The sequence below is a fragment of the Sparus aurata genome, chromosome 2 (assembly GCF_900880675.1).
Source record: "Sparus aurata chromosome 2, fSpaAur1.1, whole genome shotgun sequence".
Taxonomy (NCBI): Eukaryota; Metazoa; Chordata; class Actinopteri; order Spariformes; family Sparidae; genus Sparus; species Sparus aurata.
The window spans coordinates 32,440,060-32,464,958 of NC_044188.1; the positions used below are offsets into that span (position 1 = coordinate 32,440,060).

General features: G+C 44.1%; 2 protein-coding genes and 1 long non-coding RNA gene across 9 annotated transcripts in view; 1 reads left to right on the forward strand and 2 right to left on the reverse strand.

Moving 5' to 3' along the window:
* Window positions 1–1,884: 1,884 nt before the first annotated feature.
* On the reverse strand, window positions 1,885–14,900 carry tbx2b (T-box transcription factor 2b). Of its 4 annotated transcripts, none has more exons than XM_030407169.1 (8): window positions 13,695–14,900; window positions 10,819–11,657; window positions 9,687–9,954; window positions 7,818–7,970; window positions 6,537–6,613; window positions 5,980–6,149; window positions 4,183–4,766; window positions 1,885–3,686 (listed from the first exon to the last, which is right to left on the reverse strand). In XM_030407169.1, exons 2-8 carry the CDS (start codon window positions 11,175–11,177, stop codon window positions 3,237–3,239), a joined length of 2,061 nt encoding a protein of 686 aa, XP_030263029.1. In that variant the 5' UTR covers window positions 11,178–11,657; window positions 13,695–14,900; the 3' UTR covers window positions 1,885–3,236. The 4 variants fall into 4 exon arrangements, with proteins under 4 accessions (XP_030263029.1, XP_030263010.1, XP_030263021.1 ...); XM_030407150.1 differs by lacking the exon at window positions 13,695–14,900 and adding an exon at window positions 12,850–13,534; XM_030407161.1 differs by lacking the exon at window positions 13,695–14,900 and adding an exon at window positions 11,905–11,981.
* LOC115575277 (uncharacterized) lies at window positions 12,330–20,114 on the forward strand. 2 transcript variants are annotated; one of them, XR_003982648.1, is made up of 3 exons: window positions 12,330–12,440; window positions 16,550–16,760; window positions 17,333–20,114. It is a non-coding gene; the product is annotated as an uncharacterized LOC115575277 (long non-coding RNA). The 2 variants fall into 2 exon arrangements; XR_003982649.1 differs by having other exon boundaries at window positions 12,331–12,385.
* Window positions 20,115–20,852: 738 nt separating this feature from the next.
* Window positions 20,853–24,899, reverse strand: part of bcas3 (BCAS3 microtubule associated cell migration factor) — a 366,198-nt gene continuing 362,151 nt past the window's right edge. For all 3 annotated transcript variants that reach the window (XM_030407120.1, XM_030407111.1, XM_030407129.1), the window contains one exon: window positions 20,853–22,489. In XM_030407120.1, the coding sequence (XP_030262980.1) occupies window positions 22,341–22,489 (149 nt within the window). In that variant the 3' untranslated portion in view covers window positions 20,853–22,340. The remainder of the gene's footprint in view (window positions 22,490–24,899) is intronic.

The following is a 24,899-nucleotide window of genomic DNA, read 5'->3' on the forward strand; positions in this document are numbered from 1 at the left end:
AACCTAGAACACTGAATCTAACCTGCACTGGAGTTCATGACTGTCTGATCACACGAGTGAGTAGAAATAAAAAAAAGAACAAATATCAAACTTTTAGGCTGTAGAATTCTCTCTCTCTCTCTCTCTCTTTCTGTATGTGTGTATGTGTGTGTGTGTGTGTATGTGTGATGTGAGGCAGTGCACACAGTCTGAGGTATCTCCTACAGCCCACAGATAAGCAGAGGAGACAGAGTGCGGGCCAGCCTCCTGTAATGTTGTTTAGGCTTCACGCAGTAAAAAGCAGGAAAGGTGCTGTTTGTCCGCTGTGTTGACATGAACTGTGTAACTTCATCTGCTGGCCTGTAAACGCTCAGACGACAACACAGGCCTGCACTGATCACTGGGCAAAGTTGTGGATAATCTTGGCCTTTTTACCCCACGCCATCACCAGTCATTAGTTATGATCCACGGGGCCTCCACAGGAGCCTATTGATCACTCATTGACTGATTGATTTAGACAAATACTTTTTTATCCCAGAGTGCGAGGTCGAGTCGCCCTCTCTGTTAATTGAAGATAACAGAGTGGCAACAATAGCCCCCGTAATAGAATGAGAGTTTTGTGATTATCGCTGCAGAAAGAAAAGAAAATGAAGAAGAAGGGGAGGAGGAGGACAGGAGGAGGAGGAGGGGGGCTCTCTAATTAGGAAGCGGGGCGGTGTGGAGGCTGTGGCCGGCAGGCAGGCGACAGGCGCCGGGTCCCGGACAAAAGGCTGTCTGCTGCCCTAAACTCCCCCTGCTTAACCCTTTAAACCGAGACACACATCTACACAGTCACACACACACACACACACACACACACGCTGAAGATAAAGGCTTTAAACACCCGGTCTGTGCAGCAACAACACGAAACATAATTTTCAGAGACGTCGACAAAAATGACTAAATATATGACTGAAGTGATATATTTATCTGGTGCCACTTGTTTAGCTTCAGAACCGCTGATATATTGAGCTCAATAAAAAAAACAATAATATTACATCTAATTCCGCGAGTAACAACACGTCTGGTGTGACACTGTGTCCAGAACGCAGTCCGGACCGGGAGCAGGCCACGGCCACAGAGGCGCTCCGGCTGCAGCAGGATGTGTGAGCGCAGCGGAGAAAGCTCTTCCTATAAATACTGACATTACTCGACTCTTTCTAAAAATACAGCCGGGTACACAATACTAAAGGAAATGCTGATTGACGATGACGGAGGAGCCGCTCAGAATAGAGGCGGGCGGCGGTGCGCGCAGGAGCCAGAGCGCGTTTAACACAAATAACAATTAACCGTGGTGTCACCGCTGCATGTACACCTCACAGCAACACTCAGAATCATATCAAGAAGAGTGGGACCTGTTTAATATGCCAAGTCTAAAATAAACATAATTTAATACTCACAACTGTAGCTCTTATGATACATTTCTAACAGAGAATAGTTTACCCGCAGATGCCCCCTGCTTCTTATGTGTAGCTGTAGCTGCAGTTTTAATAACGTGGATCATGAAAACACTCACACCACAAGAAAAACATTTTCTCATCAAATTCACCCTAACATGTGCGGAACATGGCCTTTTTTCTAAGAAACATGTGCCCGACAGAGGGCGCTCCTGTCACACGTGTGTGTGTGTGTGTGTGTGTGTGTGCGCGCGCGCGCGCATAACAGCAGTGTGCAAAACCATAGATGACTTCATTACAAATGCTCTACAAATTTCTACAGCTGTGTTGCTCTCATAAGAAGATTCCAACAATAATTGAAAAAGTACATATTAATAATAAAAATGATGATAATATTGATAATAATTATAACGATAATAATAATAATAATAATGATAATAATAATAATAATACGCTTGCGAGATTTCAGCACAACGATTTTTTTATTGAAATTGTGAGACAATCAAAAAAAAAAAGAAAAAAAAAAAAAAAAAGAAAAAACCCGGACAACCAGCATAAACAAGATACTTTCATCTTTAAATATATTTATGAATAGATATGAATGATGCGCCCACAGGAGGAATTGCTTTGAATGTCTCCTGGCTGGAGTGAAATAACCTGAGGTGTTTTTGAATCCATGTGGAACTCTGTCTCTCTGTTCCTCTGTCATTTTCGGTGGATGCAGACTAAAACATGGCACACACGTCCTCAAAAAAATCAGCAATGCTTCATACACAGTTTTTCAAACCAACAAGCGCTAAATAGCTTTCATTTACAGTATATGTTCATGTAAAATTGGGGAGAAGAGGAGGAGGAGGAGGAGGAGGGGAAAAAAGCAACGAGTTAAATTCGAAATATATACACGCTAATATACAGCCTTGAATAAATTAATACCAATTGCATATTCTTGGATCTTAGCTTTATTTACAGAATTTGTTTTATCTTTAATTACATAAATAGTTCAGAAACAATTTTTCTGGCATGAAATGATAAGCGGTTCTTCCTGTCTGTCTCTCCCCTGCCATGCCTTTGTGAAATAATCAGGCCTGGAATAAACAAAGTTTTTTGGACGCAGCTTGAGACCTGCCTGTCATCGTGATGAGGCTCCTGTTCTGTTCGGGCCCGGCTCGGTCTTTAAACCCGGGCCTGGGTGCTCAAACGCTTCAAGTTAACCAAACCCAACACACACACACACACACACACACTCCGCTGTGCGCCGCTCGGTCTGCGGAGCTGCAGGCCCCTCAGGCAGGTTAGACCGATATATGGAGCCGATACTGGCCTTGTGTGCTCCACCTCTGCTGTAATGGATATGCTTAAATTCGATTGATAATATTTAAGTGGTCACGTTCTTTTTTTATTTTATTTTATATTTAATCATTATTTTGATCTAAAATGTGTGTGTTTTGGTTAAAATTTTACTTCAATGTTATTTTGGATACTCTGTATTTCATTAATGTAGGAATGTGTCCCAGCGGCTCTGCCCTCGCGAGCTGCCCACGCTTACACACTGGGACTGAGGGGACAGTTTTGATGTCCGATGATGGTTGAAAATACAACCCTCCACCCTCCCTGACAGGTGAGCTCTGGAGGAAACCTTCAGGACGTAGAAAGATTCAATTTAATTCTATGGACTATCCGCAGCTTTGTTCCAAAAGTACCAGTTATCGGCCTTCACCCACCCATATCGGTCAAACCCTCATCCCAGTCTCTGTAATGTGCTGTACAGGACATATGCACGTATAGTCCTCTGGTAAGTCTTGATCCCAAACAGAGTCTTCATCACTTAGGAGAGTCTGCAGTCGGGGAGGGCTCTCTCTGGCCCTCCAGGCCGCTCACCAGTCTCTGGATGCTCTGCAGCTCATTCACTGAGTCCTTCACGGAGGTTTTGGGAGACGCGGTCCTCCTGCTCGACCCTCCCGTCTTGTGGTTGCTGTGATGCTCCGGGGCTGGGCTGGTCTCCCTGCTGCCCGGTTTGGAGGATTCAGAGCCTGGGTTGAGGCTGCCCTGCAGGCTGGCGGTGAGCAGGCTGGAGCTCTGAGGCAGCGACACTGGGAGCTGATAGGGGTTGAAGCGGAGCCGGGGCCGGGATGAGCTCAGGAACGGGTTCCTGGAGAGTGGGCTGGCGGTGCTGGTGGCAGGGAGGGCTGAGGCCGAGGCTGCCGCTGCAGCTGCCGCCATGTAGGTGTAGGGGTACGGGAAAAGACCTCCGAAGGAAGGCATGGGGATGCCCTGGAATACAAAGAGGGACAGACTTAAAGTCAAAACTGTACACGTCACTATTTCCAACCAAGTCGTCAAATTAGTGATATATTTTTCCAACACACAAACAGTAACCAAATGATCTGGTTTCTTAGGTTATTCAAAAGACGTTTTTATAAGAATATAACACACATCTGATACAAACAACCAATATTTTCTTTCTTTGGGTGTAAAATTCTGTTACAAACAGTTTGCTCCACAGAAGCCTGAAAACATCTTTACAAATTGAACTGAGTGTATTTATCATTGAATCCCAACTTATTGAATTCTGATCAGCTCTGAATGAAACGGCGCTCTGGCTGGACTGCAGGGGAAGTTTACACTGCCAGTTATGTCCCCAAGAAGGTAAAACTTGACACCTAATCCTGTCTTCACTCTCAACCAGAAGCTCCAGCCTTCCTGTGCTACTGACGTCAGCTCGGTGCTACAGGTGTACAGGCATACCACGTCACGTGACCTTCCTTACCTGAGAGGCGAGCATGTGCTGGGACAGATGGAAGGGGAATGGGTTGGGGGTTCCTCCCGTGCCCTGGGCAGAGAGGCTGCCGTTTTCCAAACCACTTGCTCCGGATACAGAGGCCAATAGATGCCCCATGCCCATAGCAGAAAAGGCTCCGGGGGCCATGGCAAACTGCCCGGGGTGAAACAACAACGGCGATCCGGTGTTCAGAGGGTTAAAGAACTGCTGACTGTGCAGGCCAGACAGAGCCAGGCTTTGTAAGTGGCCCGGGCTGAAGTGCGAGGGGCTCTCGGTCTGGACCATGAGAGGGGAGAAGGCTTCCTTAGTGGCACTGATGCCTCCAGCCTCTGAGTCCTTTGTCAACACGTCCATGGTGTCCTTCCTGTGCCTGCTCTCCGCTTTGTCCTTCTCAAGGTTCCTTATACTGAATATGGAGTCATCCTTCTTTTCTGTGCTAGGCCTGTCCCTCACTCGCTCCTCACACCTGGAGCTGTAGGGGGACTCGGGTTCAGGTCCTGGGCTGTTGGAGCCGGTGCAGAGCTCGTCGTGATGCTCCAGCTCCTGCTCGCTGTCAGTGCATGTTTTGTCATCTAAAAAATGCAATTCAAACAGGGGAGAAGAGGTGTAAGTGTAAGTGTCCCCTGAGCCTCCACATCTCCAGCATCCATAAACACACACACACACACTAGAATGGCAACATAAGCCTGGCGGGAGCCCTGAACTCTCAAAATCCACCCTACACATTTCCCACCATATGTTCACTCATAAAGAAATTAACACATGGCCTACATTTTATATATAATGTACACTGTAAATAAAAACCTTATTTAATATTTAATTATTTGTAAAGCGGTGTAAATCTTTGGAAAATGCAGACATTAGAGAAATCCACACATTGACATTAAAAAAAGGGCCGGTTGAGGCTAACACTGCTCAGGCTTTGTAAAAATGAATTAACTTAAGAAATTAAAGGACGTTAATTTTTCTGTAGAATTAAATGGAACTCAATAACACCAGTAAGAGGTTTACACACTGTATATGGTCAATGAGAACATTTCAATTTAAAGGGCAGTAAATAATTCACTGCAGTCATTAAGTCACTTCAGGGTGATTTTGCTGTTTACATCAACAGTTAATTGTTCTGTATAGAATTTAATTTAATCCTGCACATTAAATGCAATTAATTTTAAATGATCACAATAGCCAGCGTAACAAAGGAAAATAGGAATTATAAAATCTATTCCTGCACAACACTGATATTTTCCAACCTCTTCGGTTATTTTCTTCCACCAAATTACACCCATATTTGGACAATTTAAATCATTACAGGTGCAATGTGTAGTTTTTTGGGAAGAACTTTATATATTGGAAGAAAAACCATTTTTATTTACAAGCTCTCTTTTTTCACCCTGAATGAATAAACTGAATAAACAAACTGACCTTAAAGGACAACACAATTTATACTGTTTTACTTTGTTTGAAGCTAGAAAGGGGGCAGGGTCCGCCACACATAAACAGTGTTCGGGGACCTTATTTTCCTCTGAGAACAGGTTCTCTTTTCACTTATAGTAAAAAATAAATATTTCTTAGGTTTCTATTATAACCTAATTAATATTGTAAAACATTCTGTGTTAAAATGTCTCCTCCAAAACTACAGAGAGCCCCTTTACGATACATTTAGATTCTAAAGTTCAAGGCTGTATAATTGATTACAACCACTGCTAATGGTTTTATCACCATCGTTGAAACTCGTGCTGGCGCCCTCACTGGCCCCAAAATCAAATAAACAATGATGTTTCTCACCTCGACTGGGCCTGCTGAACCTCAACGGACTGGAACCGGCTCCCAGCGGGGAGTGGGCGGCGTCCCTGCCGGTCGGAGGATCACTGGACGAGGCGTCCGAGTCCGCACCTTCCCGATCCGCCTTGCACTGGTCCTCATACATCCGCAGCGACGGCATAGTCAGCTGTTTCCTGTCAATAACAACAACAACAATGTTAATAATAATGTTAATAATTGTAATAGTAATATTAATAATGATAACAAAGACGACGGCGGTGATGATGATAATAATAATAATAATGATAATAATGATAATAATAATAACAATAATGATAATAATGATAATAATGATAATAATAATAATGATAATAATGATAATAATAATGATGCTGATGATAATAACAATAAATGATAATAATAATAATAATAATAATAATAATAATAATAATAATAATAATAATAATGGATGTTGATTTGAGATATCCTAACGCTGTAGACTTACATCATGACCTTGCAATAAAAAGACCAGCACACACACACACACACACACACACAGTCATTTCTGCAGGTGTTGATACCTTTTCTCTCTCCTTCCGTTCCCCGTGTCCCGGAATCCTTTGGCAAATGGGTTGTTGTCGATCTTTAGCTGCGTTATCTGTCAAAAATACAAAATATGATGAATGTCGAAGGAGTAGAAACACAATGAATCAATTAATACGTGACGTCTATTATCTTGGAGCCCGTCGCCTTCAACAGCCAACATTTGGGGACAGCAACGTGTTTGGATTAACACACGCAAAAACCAGTGTATTGGACCGGAGCCACGGTGGGCCTCGGATTTGCATTATTAATAAAAGCGTAATGACGGGGCGTTATTCTCATAGGCCCCTGGAGAGGAATTCTGCCACGAAATATTCCTCAATGGGGCCACACGAGCCTCCGTCCCCCCAGAAAAAAAAGAAAAAGGAATACTGGAACAGATGACTATCATATCAATAATTAATAATGCGGTTTGGATCACTGCTGCCTCGCGATGTGTCCTGATGTGGAAGAGGTCGGTGTGGCTCCACGCACGGCCACGCAGCCGTCAAAGAGCCGCATGCAGGAGGCTCTCGGCTCCTGGAGGCCCTCTGTGGCCCTCGGACAGGACGCTCCAGGCGCTTGTTATTTGAGCAGAGAGAGAGTCTCGCAGCATCTGTCCGGCGCGGCTGCAGGGTGACCAGCCTTTTAAATGCCCTCTAATCGATGGTGACTCTTTGCCATAAACTTTTACAACAAGACCCCCTCTCCCCTTCAGCCAGAGCCCCCAGGACACAAGCTCCAATTATCTTCATAGAGGAGGATAAAGAGGCAGCGACTGGGGCTCATAATAGAGCCATCACATACACACACATACAAAACCTCTGTTCAGATATGCTGGATTTTCATATTGTCGCCATTTTTTGTGAAGATAAAAAACCCTAAATGAATAGAGAGGACACGGCTGACATTTTTTAATGCCGCATGACAGCAAAGCACAACACACTCTCCGCATTTATACGCCTAATTTATTCACTTCTGGTCAAGGTAATAGCGCATGAATTGCAGATAACACACAACACTAGCTGCGAATTTGAATTCATGGTGAACATGTTTGCTACAGCCACAAGTCAAGGCTAAACAGCAATTAAAAAAAAAAAAAAAAAAAAAAAATCAAGTGGGACATGGGAGTCCTCTGCAGGGAAATTAGGCGACCTACAAAATCAGATTAAGTCTTCGGGGGTTGGTGGCGGGGGGAGGGGGACGCATGTAGGACATTTATTATGCAAAGTATAGCATCCATATTAGAGCAGTTGGCTGGAGTGTGAACCGTGACTCACCTTGTCGTTCTGGTACGCCGTCACAGCCACGAACTCGGTCTCCGGGAAGACGTACGTCCTGAAGGTGCTGTAGGGGAGCTTCAGGATGTCGTTGGCCCGCACTATGTGGAACCGGGGCTGGTACTTGTGCATGGAGTTCAGGATTGTCTGGACCAACACACACAAACACACACAGCTTCGCAGTGAATATCGCAGTATAGGGTCTGTCGCGTCTCTCTGTGAGGCTCGCTCCGTGTTAAAACTCGACAGCAGACAGAAGATGTTGACGCGGATCAGCCGGCGCATTGTTGTCGATGCTGTTATAATTACTGTGTGAGCAGACTCGTCTGTAATTAGTGCGGGGCAAAGGGAAAAACCTGACCAGGCCACACATGTTGTCATGAGGGCTCACAGCCGCAGCAACACACACACACACACACACACACACACACACACACACACACACACACACACACACACACACACACACACACAAAAGTGATTTGATTGAGCTTGTGCCGGGAGGAGAGCTGCACACACCGACTCTCTCATTCCGTTTTTTAATGTGCCACCAAGTACAGACGCACGACAAGACGCGAACCTGGAATGATCCGTCTCAACAAACAGAGCGGCGCAGATAAACGCGCCGGCATTTTCAAAATAAAATGTATTTATTTACAATTCGAATATACAAAAACGCGCAGCATGAGATCGGGTTGCTCGCTGTGTGAGTGGCGGATGCATACATTAATTCCAGACACAAACAAAAATGATATTTCCCTCGCAACGTGTGCAGAGAAGGCCTGCGTACAGACAGAAATCCTGCCGGGGACCGATTGCAAATTTAGACTGACATGTAAATGTTGAATTTGTTTCCAGTCGGAGGCACTCTGCCTGCCAGCCACACGGACTCTATCACACATTTATCATTTGCACCGATTATTTTTCAAACCCGGTGCATATTGTTGCACCAGTAAAATAATATGAAATACGTTTTTTTGCTTTAAATGGGGGAAATATTGTAGGCGAGACATGCAGACACCGCAGCACCCTGCCATACTATACAGCACATTACAGACCTAATACAAATCCAATACTATACTATACTATACTATACTATACTATACTATACTATACTATACTATACTATACTATACTATTAGGTTACAGGCTGGGGTGATATCAGACACGTCAGTCAGCTCATTTCACGTCATTTCTCTCTGACCCGATTTGATGATACACTTAATCCCTCCGCCTTGCAAACACCCGGCTCGGATATGTTTTTTCTTTCTTTCTTTCTTTTTTGTTTTTTTTAATTCCCAACACTTGGGTTAGAAAGAGAGGATCAGTACTGTGTAAAGGCTCCGAGCTGCAGCACGGAGCTGGGCCTGGGCTCGGATGTTCACATGCGGGTTTTGGAGAGCTTGAGGGGAACACACGCTGTGTGAGTCAGCGGCAGAGGGAAGTCAAGTGGAGACAAAGTGTCAACAGCACGTCCTGCACCGTCCATGTAGTCGTCCAGAACGCACATTCACGTTCTATATTTCAGACTGGCGTATTATAAAGCTTACAGCTCTGCTCTGCAGCTTCAGCCTCCCTGAACTGTGCCCACGCTTTGGACTCTGTTTTTATTTATTTTCCGTTTTTTTCCTCCTCTCCTGGCTGTTTCCTGTTATTATCTTTGCTGCTACAACGACCCACTTTTCTCATGGGCTTCATAAAAATTTCATGTGATTTTAAAAACACCTAAAAAACACTCTGGCCCGTCTGCTCCAGCAGTGAACACCTCACAGCCTACAGCACGTAAATATAAATATATATAAATATATATATATATATATTTATAACTGTCTCTGCTCAGGCGAGAGGAAGAAACCTGTCTGTACTTACAAATCCGTGCTTGTCCGAGATGTTGTTGGTCAGCTTGAGTTTATGGAAAGCAACAGGCTTGGCCATCCACTGCTCGCCGGTGGCCGGGCTGTCCGGGTGGATATACATCCTCTTGGGCATCTCCGGGTCGGCCTTGCCCGCCACCATCCAGCGGGAGTTGTGGAACTTGTAGCGGCAGTCGTCCGCCGCCACGATGTCCATCAGCAGGATGTACTTGGCTTTTTTATCGAGCCCGTTTATTCGCACTTTGAACGGAGGGAACATCCTCCTGTGGAGAGAAAACACGCAGGGGAAGTCAGCACTCCAAGATTCGACCAAAACACACGACTTCACATGATCACACCGGACCCGGACGGCCTGACAGAGGGGCCACGGAGAAGAGGAAATATTGTAATTGTCAGATACTACACGCAGCAGCACAGCACGAACATAGTGTGTATGTGTGTGTGTGTGTGTGTGTGAGTGTGTGTGTTGTCCAAGCATTACACGACAAAGCTGAGCAGTATATTTATGAGCACACCACTTCACGTCTCTGCTTTTTTGAAGTGACAGCCTGTTTATAAAAACCCAGGAGCTGCAGTTTGGGAGATAAACGTGAGTAAAGCTCAGGCCACAGGTTCCACACACACACACACACACACACACACACACACACACACACACACATATATATACACACACACACACACACACACACACACACACACACACACAAAACATATGGAACTTTGCTTTCATCAGTCTGGGACAAAAAAAATCCCAAATATTCCCCCCAGAAAAATAAATTCCCCTTTGATTCATTTATTTCAGCCAGTTTAACTCCACGTGTGAAAAAATAAAAATAAAATAAAGTTGAAGTATTTGGTGTATATTTCGTGGTAAACATGTGTAGTTTTCCTTCTTATTCGTATGAATTGCGGGAGAGGCTGACAGTCGGCGGGGAAATAAGAACGGAGCAGTGAAGGCCTGAGGAACAGACTGCGCTGTGATAACGGCAATAAACGGCTTTATTCTCTCTGAACGTGGCTCTGCACACACACAAACAAACTACTTTTTTTTTTTTTTAAATTAAAAATTAAATCTTGTCGACAAGCCCATGAGGAGGATTGCTGTAGTTCTGAGTCACTCTTACCTTCCAGACTTGGTAATAACCATCTCCGTCCCGAGTTTATGAAACTGGTCCCAAAGATCCTTGGCTTCCAGTGTAACTTTGGGGTCGTCGTCGACTTCCTCCTCGGGCTCCAGGCTCTTCATGCTGCGGAGATGAGCCGCCTGATGGTGGCTGAGGGCCGGGTGGAGCCCAGCCTCTGCCGCCCCGGCCAGGCCGTGGTCCGCGATAGGCTTGGTGAGCGCCCCGGGAGGCAGGCTGAGCGCCGGGAAGAAGGAAGGCTGCGCGGCCGCTAGAAAGGCGGACATTGGGAAGTCGGTCGGCCGGTGTGCGTGGAAAGGGTGATAAGCCATTGCAGTCCCTGTAAAAACTGGATCTCTCATCGGTGCATCCACAAAAACCGAAGTGAAATAATGGATGTTTTTAGTGGTATTTCCCCCCAAACTAGAGCCAGTGTAGGTCCGCGCTTCGCGAGCAGTTAATTTGTGTAAAGCGGTACAGAAGAGTACAGCGCCCTGTCAAACAGCAGCGCGTTATCAGGGTGAAGAAAATAGCCCAGAGTTGCTGCTGATGTGTTTTCCTGCGGTTCCTCCGCCGAGTCCTTCAGTGGAAGCGGCGCTGTGAAGGCAGAGCCCGGCTGCGCTGTGTACCTCTCACAGAAAGAAGCAGTTTCTCTGCTTCAGTCATCCCACACTGACTGGAGAGATGTGGCCCCGTTCACTGCAGATCTGTGACTATCTCACATGTCCTTCCTGCCTCCATCCCCAACACTAATGAACCAAGCCCCTTTGATTGCTGATTTTACGCTTTCTGGACCAATTGTGGGCCCCTATAGGCGTGGTTCTGACAGCTCCGGCCAGACTCTGGAAGAGGAGGGAGGGGGGGACAAGAAGGTGTCGGAAGCATTAGCAGTAAGAAAACATGTCAACAGAATAAAATATTAACCAATGACAGGAAAGATCGGGAAATCCCACCCCCATTTCCAAGCCAAACACCGGGTCAGCCCTCAGTTGTTGGCCGGTGGAGGCATCACCTCTCTCGGCTTGCGTTTTTACAATGTCGCCTCGGGAGAAGCCGACCTGTCCACAGACTCACTGTCTTAATTCTCACCTTAATACGGAGGAACGGCTCCAGTTGTCCACGTTTAGCACTGTCTTTTAGAACAACTCACAACAGTAAACCCACGACTCGCAGCTCACGCTCTGCATTCCGGAGAGATTTATTTCAAAGAGCTGCTGCTCTCTCGGTCGCTCTCTATAATAACAGACTTGTAATTATTCCATGTTATCGGCTGTTTTGACGCTTAGGCTGGATTTGCCTCACACTAGCCCCGGCTATGTTAGCTGTGTGTACACTGACTTCAGCCTCATACAGCCCCGGCTTCCCCGGGCGAGAGAGCCATTTATCTGTTCGTTTTTTCCTGACCGAGCTGACGGGGAGGCGGCAGCGGCGGCAGCGGCGGCAGCGTAATAAAGAGACAAGGCTGGAAAAGACAAACCCAGATGCTGCGCGGAGGGGAAAAAAAAAGAGGAAACCAGATGAATGGTGATGAATGAATTTTCTGAGAGAAAAAGCAGGGAGGAGGACAGCGGTGAGTGATCACTTCGGTGCAAACTCTTCCTTGTTTGGATGAAGTTACAAATGAAGTAAGTTCTCGGAGACGCAGACGTTTAGATTGTGACTGTGTGAGTGTGGTTATTGTGCTCTCCCTGCTGTTTCGCGTCGCGCTGATTGTGTGCAGAGAAGCGTTTGTGTTTCCACATCAAACAGCCGCAGCGATGAGATGATTTAGAGCTCAGTCTCGGGCTGAGGGCAGGCCGTGGTAGCGTGTAATCTCCGACAGGTTGTATTTTGTCAAAGCAGGGACAGTGCGGAGCTCCGGGAGCCACGGGGGCCCCCACCAGCCGCCCCGCACTCCGCTCTGCTGAGCTCCTTTAGAAAAACCCCCAGCGCCGCAGCTCCTGATTAACTGGGACTCAGTTTGTTAAAGAGCTGCTCGGCGCCAGTCGGCTGATGCGCCACAATAAGAACAATCTCTTGTCTCTTTATATTTACCCTGAAGTCGTGCATGTGCGACCCCTCCGGCCCCCTCAGCGGCAGCCTCATCTGCGCCTCCGCTCCACGGCTCTGCCTCGGTCATGACTTGGTGTCAGATGTGATTTTTTTTTTTTTTTTTTTTTTCTTTTTGGATAAACAGCTGCTCTCTCCGGGCAGGAAGGACGGTGATGTGGGCCACAAGCGCCACTTCGACAAAAACTGAAACAAAAAGTGATAATCTCTGTGAATGAGACCGTCAGACACAACTGCGCATTTCCTATTAACCCCTGGAACATAGCCGCGTCTCTGTGGCTTCCGCTGACAGGCTTAAAAAAAACTCTTACTGGCCATAAAAATGTCATGAATAATATTTACCAACCCTTATTAAACGTACATTAAATTCACTTCAGTCAGCTCCTGATCAGCCGCTCCAGGAAACCACGCCGATCAAAACTAAATAGTTTTAATTGCAGAGGGTTCAGCAGCCGGCACCTGCACGTCAGACAGAGCATGTTATGTGTTCGGGAGCATGAAATGTTTGCACATCTCCGCTGTGCTACACACTTGTTGCTCGGCTTCCATCAGATTGAAACCACCGTGCGTCAGGAGTCAGCGGGCCTGACAAGAAGCTGCAGCGCAACAGAGCGCACTGCACCTGAATGAAGCGAGCCTGGAAACACATTCTACAGGACACACGTCCCCCCGGAGCGTGAATTGTTTCACAGCGGGGCCCCAACAGCAGCCAGCGACAATGTGAAAAAAAAAAGAAGTTTATTTTCAGTCAGCAAGGTGTTGGAAATAAATGCCAGCGAGCATCAGCTTCACAGGGGAACGTACAATCATCAGGACCGTCCTGCACATACCTCACTGTTCTCCTCGGAGTTACTGTGTGACGGCTATCTGCTGTAATTCGGACGGACCGCTGACTTGTTTGGAATGCTGCACCTTCAGATTTATGAAATGACAGAGATGTAGGAGCGCCGTGGGAGCGGCCGCGGTTAGTCAGACCTTTAGAGCTGCATGAGGAGCTTTAGTGGGGAGAAGGAAAAAAAAAAAAAAAGATTAGCAACATATGGAGGTGGATAACGGTTTTTCTGCCGGAATACTCAACTGGATAATTGTATCAACAATGCTTGTGCAAATTAGTCACCATTTATTTGTTCTGTGCCGTACAGAAACCTCCATTACGCGCGATTTAAAAGTCATTAAGTCGAGGGAGGACTGCTCCGAGCTGGTGGTGTGTCCACAGAGCAGGGGCACTGTGCTGTAGATGAACATATTCTCTGTGCTGGAGATTAACGAAAGCAGACAGTACATTTGCCGCTTAGACTTGTTTTTTGGAATGTGTGTGTCCTGGGTGTGAGGGGAGGCCGCCTCATGGAGGGTAACATATCACAAGATAAAGTTTGGAAACATCTATAAAGGGCGAATTCAGAAGTTTGAGATCCCTATTTTCTCCCACGTAGGTAGTTTAGATCATTTATAATATTGACAAAATTGTCATTATGTTTTACCCACAAATGAGTCCAAACAGGAAAGGTCAGAGGCTCAGCATGAGGTATTTGATGCAGGAGTTGTCGGTCACCCTCTAAGCTGGCTTTGCATTTAAAGTGAATTAACTGCTTGCATGACGCTTCCCTTGCAGGAAGTTGACTAAAGCTTTCTTCTGTGTCCTTGATCCGTCCGCTCAATACAATATAATACAGCTGCAGATGTGAAAATGTGCGCAAAAGCGTCTTCCGTCCGGGTGTTTAGGCCCTGCGTCAGCGATCCGGACAGAGGACGCTCTAATTACAACATAACAGGACAGTTTTGCGCCATATTCGTCTATAATCGAGTATTGTTATTTTCTTCCTCCCTTCGACATTGTTCCTTTCTTCCTTTTATCTCTCCATCTTCTCCTCCCATCTCCCTGCATCATCTCTCCGGCTATATTTAGCGGCTAGACTGAGGCCTTGGCGCCAGACCGTTTAAGACCTGTCAAAGTCCCTCATATTTCCCCTTGTCACATGGAAACCCGGCGACCAGCGGCCCTCTCCTCCTCCTCCTCTTCTCCTCCACCTCCTCTTCTCCTCCTCCTTTTTTCTTTTCCTTCTCCTCCCTCATCCTCCTCGTTCAGCTACCAGCAGCCCTCCTCCTCCTCCTCCTCCTCCTCCTCCTCCTCCTCTCCTTCATCTCCTCCACTTCCTCTACAGTCCACTCCGCTAAATGAAACATATCACTTCTCACTTGTAGGAAATGCAAATGTTTCCTCAGTCCCTCCCAACACACACGCGCCCGCGCGCACACACACACTGGCCCATGCAGATCATATTATTTGGAACAAATAAGATGCTTTTCGGGACCAGAGTAATACCTGGCGCACCGCAGCTCTCCTTTAAAACAAACCCAGAGGAACATACACACTGGACATGGCTTCATGACAAACTCAGTCATAAACTACAACCACTCACATCCAGTAACCTGTCAGCCCCGCAGCCTGTTTCATATTCACCCAGTCACGGATCTGAACTGCAGCCAGTCTTGTGTGGGTGCGTCTGACTGACAGGTAGACCGCCAGGTGGGGGCGCTATAGTGACCCAGGGGAGTCAGAGGAGAGCGACAGAGCTGTCACATCCACGGCGGCACAGCAGCCACACACACACACACACACACACACACACACACACACACACACACACACACACAGAGCAGAGTGATCAGTGATGGTCTCACAGAGCCTCGTAGAAAGTTTTACTGGTCTCTTTACACTGGAGGGATCCGGGACCGGGATGTAATAATGGCGGGTCTGTCAGAGGTTATTGTGCTCAGACAGCTGGGTGTGTCTGGGTGTCTCTGGGTGTCTCTGGGTGTCAGCGGCGAGCTGCGCCAGCAGCACGGCCGCAGGTCAATGAATGAGCGCATGTACTTCACTATTCAGTGATAATAGGCATTAGCTACTGATGTGACGCGTGCTCCCAAATTCACCACAGTGACATCACCGTCACTGTCTCAGCCCCCCTGCAGCCTGAGCACAGGACCCTCCCTGTGTCGGGTGCTGGCTGCTTGAGGGTGACAGGAAGACACCGACGTGTCTGCTCCTTGGCCGTTTTTTTCTATACCACCGCCAGAGATATTGGATTAATTATTTTGGTGTATGTTTGTGTAGGTGCATCACATTTTGAATAGCTAATAATGTAAAACTCTGTGTCAGGCAGCTGGCTCGTCTCGACAGAAAGCGGCTTTTATTAACGCGAAAATAAGTTCCGTAAAAACAGACAGCTGCACACACCTGTCTTCGATATTAGGTTGTCGTTTTATTTCTGTATTCCTCCTCCTCTCTGAACGTTTATTTATTTAAACGTTTTTTGTTATATATTGATTCGTAAAAATAGGCCTACTTTAAATTTGAAAAGATATGAATTCCGTGTGATCGAACAGCTAACAGCCCTCCTTTTAATCGGCCCCTCTGTGTACTTTCTGCAGGTTTAACGTGAACACGTCAGACTTCTGTAGTAAAGTGAAAACCTACTCTCGCAGTTTGAAGGTGCAGGACAGATGACAGAGGATCACCTCACCGCGCTGCGAGCAGGAGCCGCTCTCTGCTCAGTCTTAATAAGCACTCATTAAAGCACCGGCTTTTTAATATCATCCAGCTGACAATATTTTATTACTGCTTTATGTTCGTTGGGACACATTTTTTTAAAACCAGCAAAATAATCTTTTGTGTGTTTTGCAGATGTGTTGACAGCATGGAGAAATTGAATTAGCAGCTGCAGCGCCGGGAACATTGAATCATATTAGGAGCGCAGCGGAGGAGCAGAGGCTACCTGCAGGCCGGAGGGAGAGGAAGAGCTCTGTCACACAGCCCAGTGCAAACACAACACAGGCAAACCCAACGACATACTCACAACCTCTCATCGGAACTAGAAAGCCCAAACCAGGAAAAGGTTTCGGCGTCAATTTCATCAGTTAGTTTAAAATGCCACGTTTAGTGTTCCTCAGATTCTTGTCAGAACAGTTCCAGAATAACAGCGTTTATTTCAACCACTGACACCTGCAATTATTTTAGCAAAATGATATTTAAGTGCCGGATAAATAAAATAAACGTGAAACTTGAAATATAAAAGAGTAGATTTTCACGACGATACATTTTTTCGTGGTTTCAAAATGCGGCGAATTAAAAAAGAAAAAAGAAAACACGTGTTAATGTTTTCTCATGCTGTCTCATAATGCTGTGGTTTAGAGAGAGGAGTCCGACCTCATCACGATTCAAATGATCGCTTTATATATATATATATATATATATATATATATATATATATATATATATATATATATATGATCGAGTTTTTTATTTTCACCAATTAATAACTAATAACTAATTTAAATACAGGTGAGCCTGCTCAGCCTCCTCCTGCTCCCTCTTGTATACAGGCTAGTGTTTTATTAACTGCTTTGTGATATGACATGAAGCTACAGCAGCTCTGAGAGAGAACACTCATTCATGTGTTTCTTGAAGGATAAATATGGCGGATGAAACTGAAGCTGATCCAGAAAAAATCCTGCTCGTGTTCCTGATTCACATCTAATCTCCATCCGACCTGACAGCAGCACACTGAGCCCAGATCTCTGAGCACATCTCCTCCTTTGTCTCGGACACCGTACACTGTACAGGTCTTGACATACTGATGGTGAGTTTCAGTGGTAACAGAGCTGTCTCTTGGCCACTCAAAATGTGGTTCAAGGACCTGCAGGGGCCCCAGAGGTGTTTCTAAGAGGTGTAGAAAAAAGGGCATCATATTATCTGACAGGTATTATTCTCAGTAAAGTCTGAAAATTTACCAAATTTGAGATTTTTGATGGTTGTACAATTTAACAATTATTCAAGGATTTATCTTCCTTTACAGTCATAATTTTTTAACTATCTGCAGTTTAATGAACGATTTAGGTTTAAAGGATCAATGACGCTGGCTTAAAGGTGCCAGTGTGGAGGTTTTCTGCAGCAGCTGATGAGCAGAGCACAAACTCTTGGTGACTCACCGCTCTGAAATTAGATTGTCATTATTTTAAATGATGTGGTTCTCACATGCAAATCCCAGGTTTGTCAGAAAATTCAGTATTATCTATTTCCTGGCCTGAGAGTGTGGGATGTGATGTGTGACATTCTCACAGCACACCCCGACACTGTGTATGTTGTTTAAACAGTTCAATATTCAAAATGAAACCTTTATATCTGACGAAATGTATTTGAGCTCCAGGCCATATGAACCAGACTGAGACCCACGAGGCAGACTGCTGGCGTTTAAACATTCAACGTGAAGATGGTGTGATGATAAAACATGCAGGAATCATCCAAGGTAAGTTTCACACACTGCAGAGACAAATATTACACAAGAGTTCAGGAGTAAAGCGAGGATACATATGCATTATGGTACCATGTTATAACTTTAGCTGCTTGTCTATGTGTTTTTTATGTTTTGGGGAATTTTTGCAACATCGCTAAATTTGGAGTTCTCATTTCCATACGTTTCTAAGAATTTACAGGTGTTCTGAATCACTATTTAACGTCCTCACAGAAATATACAGCACATGTTAATTGCCCTTAAATATTGTATTTTAGCTTCCATCTCTCATCCATCTAAAGAGAATTATTTTACATTTCAACCTCTAAAACACATTTAGAAATAAACCAAGTAATCTCTCCTGCAGCTGTGTGTATGTGTTTTCTCTCTGGATGCTGCTGAAGGTCAAAATCACGTTGTATCAGCAACATTTCTAATGGTGAAAGAGTGAACATCTGTGTATACATGCATTATGACATATTATAATTGTTAACGTGTACGCTCAAAGCAACTGATTTTCCACATTGAGCAATCTACCATAATATATACAATAAATGCCAAAGAATATGGTTAAATTGCAGGAAATTAAAAAATGTAAGGATATCTTTCTTCTTTATTTTGTATGAGTTCTGATAACTTGCCTCTGGCTTGATTTTTTTTAATGGCAAATGAATCACTGATCACATGTCAGGTTTAGTAAGTGTGAAGATATGAAACAAAATGTTGTTTTGAACTTAAGAAAAAAAAAGAACTGTCTTGCAGTGGGTGTGCTGTCACCTGTCTTAACCAAAAGTAACAATTTCTGGTAGAAAAAACAGGAAGTGCTGCCTAATTTACACTGAGCTCTATTTACTGTGGCACTGGTGGCCTAAGCAATAAAAAGTGTGTTCATGTTGTGAATGAGATTTCAGTTTGGATCAACTGTTGGACTCCTGTTGAATAAAGGCACTACGCTGGAACCAGTGGATGATAGAAAAGCTACACAGTGAATGAACCTGGTCACTGGCTATACTGAGTTAATAACTGGTTTCAATCTACAGCCCCATTCAAACGAAATGTTTATCATAATGAAAGTATCAGAGGTCTCTGTGTGCCCTGACAGCCTTGCCGACCTGAGGTCACTAAACTGTCAACTATAACATGTTAGCTTAGTGAATGTTAAATTGATTGGAGCCTATTACCATTTCACATAGTTTACACTAAGCTGCAGTGTTTTCATTAAGTGTTAGCATGCTTTATTCAAGTCAGATAAGTTCTGTTTGCTTACCAAGCTTAATGCTACCTATTCGTAATGAACCTGTGCTAAATTCAGGAGAATGGATGTTACTGTGTGTATACAGTATACAGTATATTCAATCAGCTTATTTTGACTGCATCATAATCACTCCACTGGTCTTAAGATGATGATTGATAATGTTCCCGTTTGCTGCCATGTTTCTCTTGCTCAAAGTTCACAAGTTTGGACTCATCACCAGCAGGTCCACACACACACACTTCCCAGCAGGAGGTTTAGATGGCAGGAAACTTTAAAGGTAGCTTAATTTACATCTCAAGGATTTCTTTCATTCAGCATGACTTGAATCGGTGAGTGGAGATTTACTGTCGTTCTGGAGGACACACAGCCTTCTGAGTTACTGCTAGAACACACTGCTGCCAAGTTCAAACTTCTGTACCTCAGAATTTCTTCTCAAAATGAATACATGGCTAATCATGAATTCTTCTTGTTACAAATAATCACACATACAAATTCATTTTAAACTGACATGACGTTGGTCAGTTGCCAGGTTTTTAGTGTGTGGTATCCTTGCTAAATACAAACCATATTTATTTATCACATATTATTTTTTTAAAATGGCTCCGATTTCATTCACATTTATAATGATTCATTTTGTGAATATCAAACATTGCAAAAGGTTTGTAATAACATGTTGGAATCAAATAAAACATTTTGAGTCAGAACTGTAGTTTTCCTCTTGTGCTTGCTGCATAATGCTGAACTTTCCTCAAGATGAAGTGGCAGAGACACATCCTGCCAGCTGGAGCCTATTTCTACTTTATTCATTTGGGAGTCCTGCATAAAAACCTGAATAGATATTTTGTAATGGTTCTGTTTTTTATGCATTCATTCTGTTGTCCAAATTATACTGTAACTGATTTTATTTTCAAATCCATGTGAGTGGAATAACATGCATACTGGTTTTAATTTAAAAATGTTTCAGGCAGTGGAGTGGTAATATATTATTAATTTAATTGTCTGTGCAAACGTTTTCTGGCCATCTCTTCAAGTTTGGATGTGTTCCACTGTAGCTGGGCAAGGGCCCCTTTTAAATTTTACGACTAGTAGCGTATGAACACAATGATGAGATGAAATAAAGCATACAAGGAATAATCTACCGCTAATCTAATTTAATTCAAATTAGTTCCAATGGTTCCTGTCCAATGTTTGACTTCCCTTTTGAAAAAAAAAATCTTTGTCTAAGAGTTCTGGGACTTGGAGTCTCGTGCTGATTAGCAGAGAAACAAACATGCCCTCTCGTGTTCTCCCTTCCTTCAGAACAAAGAGCCAGAGTCGGCCATAAAAAGTCCCTTTAACAGCACTTCATTGCCTTTTAAAAAATATGGTACTAATTACCAGCAGTTCAATGTTGCTGATGGTCACCGCCGTGGTTGAAATACGAACGACACAATTAGGAGCAATCAGAGTGAGAAAAAAAGATTCATTTCCTTGACTTTTATTATGTTTTTTTGTTTTTTTTGCATGAATGCTGGGAAAAGAAGTGAGTATTTTACCAATCAAATTTTAATGTCAACAACAAGCATTTGTTCTGAATTAAAACGTGTAGATTCATGCCCTCATTCACTGACCGAGCAACAACAGGCCGACATGACGTGCAGCCCGTCCAGCAACACTCACACATGTGGGATTGTTCACTTCTAATATTATTCCATGTCTTTTCCTAAGGCGACTGTAAATAGTGCAGTCAAACATTCTGCTTAGGACAAATCATCAGGCAGAGTGTGTTTCATAAAGGAATTTCTGATAATCAAAGTCAGTCTTCTTCGCTATTACAGGCAAAGCTAGTACATTTAAGGAAAATACATTTTTAGAGATCTATAACTAGAGGAAGAAAAAGATTTGGTCAAAGGAGGCTAATGTAAAAAATATAGCATGACGGCTACACATGCTTCTATTACTGCGCTCAATTAAAATTTACTCTGCGGAAAGGCCGAGTGGCGAATATATCCTAATGATGTCAGAAGCATATCTCAATTATACTGTAAACATCTAAATGACTTCAGCAACGTAGTAATAGTGTCATCTCATTACTGCATCTTTTGTCAAATGTAATTACACGAAAATCAAAGGCATGAGAGGACCAAATTTAATCAGAAACATTTAGCAGGAGGCCATGAGGGCACAAACACACGGAGGGAAAGGGAGCTGCTACACGTCACTGGCTGGAATAAACATTTTCCCTCTGTCTGCGCTCCCTTTTCTTATGGCTCATTCAGACAACAGGCACACCGTAAAACTTCAAACACACTCAACGATGGCGTGCTGAGGAAACAGCCGACATCAGCTGCAGAGAGGAGAGGACGGCCGGTCTCCTGATTTAACACGACGACAAGGTAACAAGCAGGGTTAGATCATTGTGCTGATACTGGTCTCTTATTAGAAATGTGATATTGAAAATAGGGGAAATTCCTCCCTGACCTCAGCTGTATCAAAATACAGTTTTCAAAAGACTAAAACAAATTGGTCTAGGTGTTTTCACCCTAACATGGCTGCAGTTTGAGGGTAAGCACTCAATCATTTTCATTTCTGGAGTAATTTAGGTATTAAAATGGTCAAATTAAATGTAATTGGAAATCTCCACTACCTGCAGCGATTTGCAGCAAAAAATTGAAATAAAATAAGCCTTCAAATCCAACCCAAGAAATCAAACAGTAACATTGTATGTAGCTGGTATCACACTGATCTGTGACCAGCTGTATGAGAAGAGAAAAACACAAAACACACTGCACAGAGAAACACAAATCCTGGACACGATCTGGTGTCAGTTCAACACATCAGTGTGTCAGTGTGATGCTGTGTGGACAGATGTGGTGGTGGTGGTGGTGGGGCAGGCAGGCGGAGCAGGTGGGCTGGACGGTGGTTGTTGTTCCTGGTGGAGAGGTGGGAGTCTAGGGGAAGTTGGTGGGAAAGAGGCTGAGTGGCTGGCTCTCGTTGGTGGGCAGAGGAGAGCGGTAGCCCTCAAAGTTGCGCGGGATGCTGCCGCTGGTGGAACCCGAGCTGTTGCTGAGGGTCTCGATGCTGCCCTCCCTCTGCAGCTCTGTAGAGAGAGAGACACAGGTGCAGAGAGAGAGAGAGAGAGAGAGAGAGAGAGAGAGAGAGAGAGAGAGAGAGAGAGAGAGAGAGAGAGAGAGAGAGAGAGAGAGAGAGATCAGGTGATCTGTTTTAAATCACAACAAACATTGAAACTGTCTCAGTAACAGCAAAGCACCAAAGGTTGGTGTTGAATGCTCTGACAGGTCTTCTTTGCATATTCTTTTATCAGACTGGATCAGTTTTGCTTTGTTTCCGCATGTCTATCACATGGCTTCTTATGTAAAAACACATTTAAACTACAGATATGGAGATAACTCTGTTTCCTTCCTGATACCAATTCCAACACCTGAACTTTGTGTATTGGCCGATTCCAAGTACTGATCCACTACCAGTAGGTCAACTGCATATTTAAACAGCTGTATACAACGAACCCTGTGTGGATGTTCTGTTAGGGATTTACTTGAAGTTAAACTAGTCCCTTGCTGTTTATATATATTGGCTACTTTCATACCACACATTTCAGACAGGTGTACAGGGTGCTGCAGGGTCCTGTTTCTATTGAATAAATCAATCATGTGGTATCAGATCAGATTAGATCAGGTACACGTGTACCTACCAAAACCCAATCCAGAATTTTAGGCAGTATCAGAGGAATTTATGACCCGACTGAAGACACTATTAAAGCTATTAAACATGTTTAGTTAAATGATGGAAAATGGATTTATTAAAAGCCATGTGAAAAACCCCCAAAACAAACAAAACAAGGAAATAAGGAAACCAAAAACTGTTTTTGTTTTGTTAATAAAACTCACGGATTGTATCAGCACTTGTATTTAAAAGTCCTACATATTGATGATAACTACGACCAACTTCTGGTATCACATTAAAGAAATTGTATACAGCAAAACTGCTAAATGGTAAAAAACTGAAGATTTAAGAGAATTTCTTTTGGATAATTCAATTCTGCTCTGTTACAACTTGGATCTTATTATTCATTGGTCTACGTTGGGCCATTCTACTGCTAATAATACCTACGAGCAGTCATGTGATCAGGCAGGCTGTAAATAAACCCACAAAACAAATTTGAGCTGTGTGATAATTTAACTGTAGAAATCCAACTTTGATATACTGTACTTTCTGTAGCTGTGTTTCTGCTCATCTTTCATGTTCAATATAATTGAATAATTATTACCAACATTTCAGGTGCCTTCGCTTACTCTTGCCTCTGAATAAATAACAATTGAGATAATCTGGGTAAAGTGTTGGCTTGTTCACAGCCTGTCCGATTTCATGTTTCTTCGTGCTCTCTGGGAACCAACTGGTTTTTGTTCTTAAACCTGACCAGAGCACGCATCGTCGTCTCAGCATAAAATGAAACCATAAGAAACATAGAGTTGCAGCATAAAATGTTAAATGTAGTGTCAACATGTCTGGTTGCTTTGCAGAAATGTTACATGGCAACATTTATTGTGCCGACTGTGTTGTTCAAACGTAACAGGAGATTGGAGACGATTTCAAATATACAAAGTGTAAATGTGCACCATTCCACCACTTAACAGACAGTAAGACTAACACGGCAGGTCCCAGGAGTTTCCCTTCTTGTTACTTTACCATGATTTTCTCACAACACGATGAACCTGCCTCCTCCCTAAACAGAGGAAGACTGTGGGATTAGCCATCGCCTCTATTCTGCATCACAACCAACCTGGCTGCTTCTTCCAACATTCTCTGTGTGACACAGTGCATTTCTCTGACATGCCATGTTGCTCCAAGCCCTTCAACCCTTCAGCATCCCTCACTGTGGACAAGCCAAGCTGCTCCGGTGAGAATGTCTCCATAGGGAACCTATTCCCTGAAATTACAAGCTGTAAAACACATCCATCGCTATACTGTATGGACAGAATAGCATGCATGTAAGCGGCAGCACAGTATTAAGATTGTGATGCATGTGGTGTACTGTGACAGTATTAAACTGCTGCTGCCGCCCAGCTGCTCTGCTTACCCTGTTAACTCTCTGAGAACATTCAGCAGAGTGCATCCATGACAGAGTCGTCAAACTGAGAGCAGAGAGATCTGATCATTCTCGTACATGAGTACTGAAGTGCACATGGTTACTGCTACTACATGGAACGTACTCTTCTGCGCTATATCCAGATCAGGGGGTTGTTCATGTGGCTGTTTCTTTCATACTTGCACATACAAAGTGTCCAAACTACACATTTCATTATTCTCTTCCTCCCAACAGGAGTTGGATGAACCAATCAGCTTGTTTCATGTTCAGCTCTGCATGACCTGTTGAGTTGGGAAAGGTTTGTACGTCAGCTCCTCTCAGGGCCTCTGACCTGCAGCTACCCATGGGATATTCACAGAATAATCATTCTAGCTTAATGTGTAACACACACTGGCCATGTTGC

What these genes read in the sequence shown, in the direction of transcription:
- tbx2b (XM_030407169.1), bottom strand. Translation starts at nt 11,177, where the DNA reads ATGAGAGATCCAGTTTTTACAGGGACTGCAATGGCTTATCACCCTTTC. An exon ending in TCTCGGACAAGCACGGATTT is followed by an intron (nt 7,971 to 9,686) that starts GTAAGTACAGAC and finishes TTGTGTGTGTTG; the next exon opens with GTCCAGACAATCCTGAACTC. An exon ending in CGGCGTACCAGAACGACAAG is followed by an intron (nt 6,614 to 7,817) that starts GTGAGTCACGGT and finishes TATTTTTGACAG; the next exon opens with ATAACGCAGCTAAAGATCGA.